This window comes from Molothrus ater, chromosome 14 (genome assembly GCF_012460135.2).
Source record: "Molothrus ater isolate BHLD 08-10-18 breed brown headed cowbird chromosome 14, BPBGC_Mater_1.1, whole genome shotgun sequence".
Lineage (NCBI taxonomy): Eukaryota > Metazoa > Chordata > Aves > Passeriformes > Icteridae > Molothrus > Molothrus ater.
The window spans coordinates 5,090,462-5,096,554 of NC_050491.2; the positions used below are offsets into that span (position 1 = coordinate 5,090,462).

The 6,093-nt window shown below is 43.6% G+C and overlaps 1 protein-coding gene across 3 annotated transcripts in view; it reads left to right on the forward strand.

Annotated features, from left to right (window-relative positions):
• HTR2C (5-hydroxytryptamine receptor 2C) overlaps positions 1 to 5,354 on the forward strand; it is a 218,492-nt gene extending 213,138 nt beyond the window's left edge. For all 3 annotated transcript variants that reach the window (XM_036401896.2, XM_036401894.1, XM_054516298.1), the window contains one exon: positions 1,596 to 5,354. In XM_036401896.2, the coding sequence (XP_036257789.1) occupies positions 1,596 to 2,428 (833 nt within the window). In that variant the 3' untranslated portion in view covers positions 2,429 to 5,354. The remainder of the gene's footprint in view (positions 1 to 1,595) is intronic.
• Positions 5,355 to 6,093: the final 739 nt, after the last annotated feature.

Consider the following 6,093-nt stretch of genomic DNA (forward strand, 5'->3'; position numbering starts at 1 on the left):
GAGAGTGAACAGAATAGTATTCTTCAGCTCCAAAAGAGATGTCAGACAGGAGAGATGATAACAGGTCTATAAAATCATTAAGAAGGTGGAAAAGGTGACCAGATAGTGATTATTCACTGTTTCTCACAATACACATCCTGAGGGGAGTCAAAGGAAATTATCAGAAAGCAAATTTAAATGAGCAAGAAACACTTGGTTCAGATGAAAAACAGAGAGATTGTGGAACTGAATGCCACTGAGTATTGTGGAGTTAGAAATGAAGGATTCATAAGATTTATCATGAAGATAAATCTCTCAAAGGTTATTTTAAAAATGAGATCTGGATGCAAATTCTTGCTTTGGAATTTTCTAAGGTATAATGCTTACAGCTGCCCCATTTTGTACCTATTTTGTACCATGGCTCTAAAATTCTGGTACTCGCCAAAGACACGAGACAGGACTAGATGTACCCATGATGCTTTAACTAGGTCTGGCCCACCACATGTTTTCCTGTGCACATGGGTTGTGGCATTCCAAAATATATTGTTGCTTCTGGAAGGTTTTGGGTCTGTCCTGATGTGGGACTGAGCTTCACAGATCAAGGGATGAAGTTTGGATCTCAGTACACATGAAAAATATTTGAGTGACATCTTGCAGAGACCACTTTCTGTTTGCACTGAGATTGTGCACAACTCTCCTGAGATCCAGAACTTTGCTTCCGTGTGTCTGTGATGCCATGGCAAAAGTGGCTATTTTTCTGTCAGGGTTATTTTAATTACTGTGAGAATCTTGCTCTTGAATCTTCATAGCTGTAGTGCTTTCGTATTTTGAATTTTTTTTTTTTTTGCTCCTTTCTACCCTATGACAGTGATTTCAGTCTATCCCCCTCAAACTGGTGGGTATGGAGTGGTCAGCTGGAACACAGCAGAGTGGTGACTGCCTTTTCTACACCCACAAATTCCAATTAATGCTAGAAAAGTAGGAGTTAGGCTGCATTCACTGAGTCAGCTGTGGAGCCCAGCAAAGCTGCTGCTGTTCCTGGAGGAGGGTGTCCTGCCCTGGAGCTGTGCTCCCAGGAGTGTTGTTGGATGTTTTCCCTTTCACCTGGAATCAGTAACTGTGACTGTGTTCACAGGGGTCAGAGGATGAGGGAAGAGACGAGGTTCTGACTCCATGTTTCAGAAGGCTTGATTTATTATTTTATGATCTATATTATATTAAAACTATTCTAAAAGAATAGAAGAAAGGATTTCATCAGAAGGCTAGCTAAGAATAGAAAAGAAGGAATGATAACAAAGGCTTGTGTCTGAGCCAGCCGACTGTGATTGGCCATTAATTAGAAACAACCACATGAGCCCAATCCCAGATGCACCTGTTGCATCCACAGCAGCAGATAACCATTGGTTACATTTTGTTCCTGAGGCCTCTCAGCTTCTCAGGAGGAAAAATCCTAAGGAAAGGATTTTTCATAAAAGATGTCTGTGACACAGTAACTTCTCTTCCGAGCAGCTTTAGGCAGTGAGCTGGAATGTGTGCAGGACCTGCATTGTCTCTGCTGCCTCTTTGGAGCCCTGTCTCCAAAGGTAACAGTCTCCTTTTTGGTTTCATTTTCCTAGGGATATCCATGCCTATTCCAGTCATTGGTTTGCAGGATGACTCCCGGGTGTTTGTAAATGGGACCTGCGTCCTGAACGACGAGAACTTCGTCCTCATTGGATCCTTCATGGCTTTCTTCATCCCCCTCATCATCATGGTGATCACGTATTGCCTGACTGTCCAGGTGCTGCAGAGACAGGCCACGGTGTTCATGTGTGGAGAGGTGCCCAAGCAGAGGAGGAGCAGTGTGAACTGCCTCAAGAAGGAAAACAACACAGAGAACATTTCAATGCTTCACAATCACGAGGGGGCCTCCCACTTGAACTCCCCTGTCAATAAGGAGGCGGTGCTGTTTCGGAAAGGAACGATGCAGTCCATCAACAACGAGCGAAGAGCCTCCAAGGTCCTGGGCATCGTCTTCTTTCTGTTCCTCATCATGTGGTGCCCGTTTTTCATCACTAATGTCATGTCTGTCCTTTGCAAGGAAGCCTGCGACAAAGACCTGTTGAGTGAGCTCCTGGATGTGTTTGTTTGGGTGGGGTACGTGTGCTCCGGGGTCAATCCCCTGGTGTACACCCTCTTCAACAAAACCTACCGCAGGGCTTTCTCCAACTACATCCGCTGCCAGTACAGGCCTGGCAAAAAGTCAGCCCTGAGGCAGAACCAGTGTCTGAACGTGGCCTCAACAGCTTTGTATGGGAAAGACCTGACTTTAACCAGTTATAGAAATGGCAACGAGTTCAATAGCATGGAACTGGATGAAGCTGAGGAGGGCCTTGAGATGCAACCAGGGACTTCAGAGCTCTCCATAAACAGCTGTAATGTTGTAAGTGAACGAGTGAGCTGTGTGTAAAAGTGACTCTCACAGACCTTTGCTACAGGGTATCTGTAGCCAAAATATATTGTGTAAAAATGTAAGTGTTGGTCAAAGGACTATGTAAATATTGCATTCTGAACAAAGCTTTCGTTTTTTTTAAAGAGAAAAAAAAATTGTCTTTCCAGTCCAGTACTTAAAATAATATATATTAATATACTGCAGTGAAGTTTAAGGTTCTATATTTACTGTTAATACTAGATCAGAACTATTAGTTACTTTGCATATGTCATGGACAAAATGTTTGAATTCTTCTTCCAGTGCATGAACAAAAATGCTGAATATTTATCTCAGGTGGAATTTGCTGGAGTCCAGAATGGCACGTTAATAGTTATATATCAAATACATGCTATTAGACTTGGTCAGTATAACTTTCTTTTTCAAGTTGACAGTAAATATATACTTTAAATCCTCACCCCTATTTGTGCCGTGTAAAGACTTTACAGAAATCTGGCAGAGAGACATCTCAACAGCGTCGTGGTCGTGCAGGCACCTGGCCAGATATGTCCTGTTATGTGTAGTGGCTTCTGCCATACTGGGTCAATCTTGCACTTCAAGGGACCTTTGTTAGATTCTGGCTCCCTCTCCAATCCTGCTGTTTTCTTTCTGTCCCTCAGGAGGCTCTGGCTCCCCTAAGAAAGGCAGGGAATGTGGTTTTGCAGTCCTGGCTGGGATCACTTGGGCTGGAGAAGAAGTGTGAGAAGCAGAGTGATCCGCAGTTATCTAGTTCAAACATCCAGTAAATGGAAGGCCTAGGATTCATTAAAAGCCCTCCTCTGGTCTTGCAGATAACCATCAGCTCTGGGGTGGAGCAGGCTGTGTGGCCAGCTCTGCCTTCACAGATTGCTGGAGGACCAGGGGCTTTGGCCTGTCTGAAGAAGAGCACTCTGGCTTTGGAAGAGCCCAAATCTCTGCTCTTCTCACTCCTCACATCTAGATATTCTTTAGCTGGTTTGGCATTTGCTTTTATTTTGCATCCCAGTGCTGGTGACAGAACAGTGCTTTGGGCACAGAGCAGAAGGTTCTCTGTGTGTGGTGCTGTCAGGGTCAGGCTGTGAGCAGCAGGATGTGCCTGCCTGGGGAGAGCTGGAGAGAGGAGTAAGAGAGGGTCCCTGCTCTTGTCTCAGGAGGGGCTGGGCAGAGCTGAACAGAGCATGTGACTGGAATCATTTGCTGGTGACACTGTTCTAAAGCAAATGGTGACCAGGGACAGCAGGGAAGCAGACCTGGAGCTGGTCTGCATGGAGTATGAATCTGGAGTAACTTTAAAATTTGATTTATTCCATTTTACTCCCAAAGTAAATTAGAGTATATCATATTAACACCACTTACATCTTTAATGAAAGCATCCACATTGGGATTGAATGTATTTTAAGTAATCTGCTTTTAATACACACCATGTATAATTTGAATTAATTTTCCTCTGCATTCCTATGTAGACAAACCCTCCAAGGTACTGTGTCTTTCTGGCACTGTGCCTCTGGGGTGATGCCTCTCATGCAGATTTCCTCATGTGGAGTATTGTCTAATGCCAGATATCACCCATAAGGTTTTTATATCTTCATTAACTACTACACAGATGCTGCAGTGCCCATCTAACATGGATTCATTTAGCATCACTGACAGCCTCTGGCTAAGATAATTGTCAGAACACAGAAGCTTGCACTAGGCATGGATAAATCACATTTTATTTACATGAGTTGCTTGTACTCTCAGCTTCCTGTGTTCTTTCCATTAAAACTAACTTGTAGAAAAACTGGAAAATTCTGCCAGTGCTTGAGGTGCTGTTGCATGGCTGGGTGCAGCTACAACCTTGCTGAGGCCACTACTAAAACACAACATTTGGGTTGTATCTGCTGCTGGGTTGATCCCAGAATGATGCACTGAAGCTGATCATCCTCTCTCCCTCATCCCCTCCTGGGATAAATCCATAGTACTTCCCTGCAGGCAGATGAGGTATCCCAGTGCAGAGTGCAGCTCACTGCTTGCAGAAGGCAGCAGAGCTGCTCCATGTGCCAGCCTGAAGATACCACCATGGGCTTGAATGCTTGGGAATCCACTTGCCTCTCCAAAAAGGTCAAGTAATCAGCAGGAAAACCACTGGCCAGAGACACAGTTGCACCTTCAGCAACTGCCCTTTACCCTGAGTCAGACTTTATTATCTCAAAAAGTACAGAAAAATCAGAAAAATCACAGTGCATTTTAATTTTTTTTCCCCTTTGGGTGAATGTATAGCACATCTCTTCCAAACATGTATATGTGTGTGTATATATATATATACACACGTGTGAGTTTGTACTTATATATATATACACATATATATATATATATATATATCTTTCAGAACCAACCGCAGACTTTGAAAGCATTTAGCAATAAGTTGAATTACAGTAGCTTCTAGCACATGTGTAAGTTGTGTGAATAGCTCATTTTCCAGCTGGAGCTCAGTGTAAGTGTTCACACAGGCATTGTCTTCGCATGGGAGCCTTCATGTCTCACCCTTACCAGTTCTGTTGTATGGGCAAAAAGGGAACCTGCTATATTTGGATGTAAATAATGAGAATTGAACAAATTTTCAGAATTTTTATAAGTGTTTTTAAAAAAAATTCAGCGCCAGAACTGTAAATATGCTAACCTCAGCTGGACCTGTTCTGATGTCCATCTCTTGTCTGGATGAAGAGCCAAGGGGACTGACTGCCTTACAGCGCCTGCGTTCCTCCCAGCCAGCAGGGGAGAACATTTCTCTGAATGGTTAAAAACTGTCACCTACCCAACTTTCTTTGGGTCATTCACATCAGGGTTTTGTGATGCTGCTATTAATTTATTAAAGAAAGTTTGTTGGTTTAATCATTCTTCATTATTTATTTTTTTCATGATCTATCAGAAAATAAATAAGTGAACATGCCCTCTCTTTCTTTCATCTGTCCCCAGTTAAAATATGTCCTGATCATAAAACCAAACCAACAACAAAAAAGGAGGATAAGGACTTGTACTTGAAGAATGGCCCACAGCTGCTTAATCACAGGAATTAGTGTCAGCAGATGTCCCAACACTCCCAACCCCAAAACTTGTTAAATGTGAAAGCAGTGATAGACTATTCTCCCTCTTCAAATTGCTCCCTTTCAGGAACAACTGTTAAAATTTACAATTTTTTTAACTATGTGAATTTGAAGAACTGATTAAATTTTCTGAAACTTAACCAAAGTCAGGTTGTTCCCACAGCTCCTTTACTTCTCCTGAGATGTAACCATTAACTGTGGTGGTGCCTCCAGAAGCCCTGCCTGGGGCTGTCTTGTGGAAACACCTGCTGGAAGTTTTGTGTGAGTCCTCAAATCCCTGCTCAGGTATGGTTTTGTCTTACAAATAGTGTCTGTGGCAGTGTTTTGCTTTGATTTGGACTGAAGAAGTGAAGATAGTTCCTTGGAAATGGTTGGAGGCTGAGATGTGCTGGCTGCTTTGTTTCCCAAACCAGATGGAGCTGTGCAGGCAGGCTGCCCATGGGACAGCACACACGCAGGGGCTGTGCCCCAGCCAACACACCCACCCCCTTGGAACTGGGCAAACTGCTCTGGGGACAGCCCTGGCCAGAGCTGGCATCTTCCTGAGCTCTAGGGGCTTGCTGTTTTCCCTGCCCAGGGTCAGAA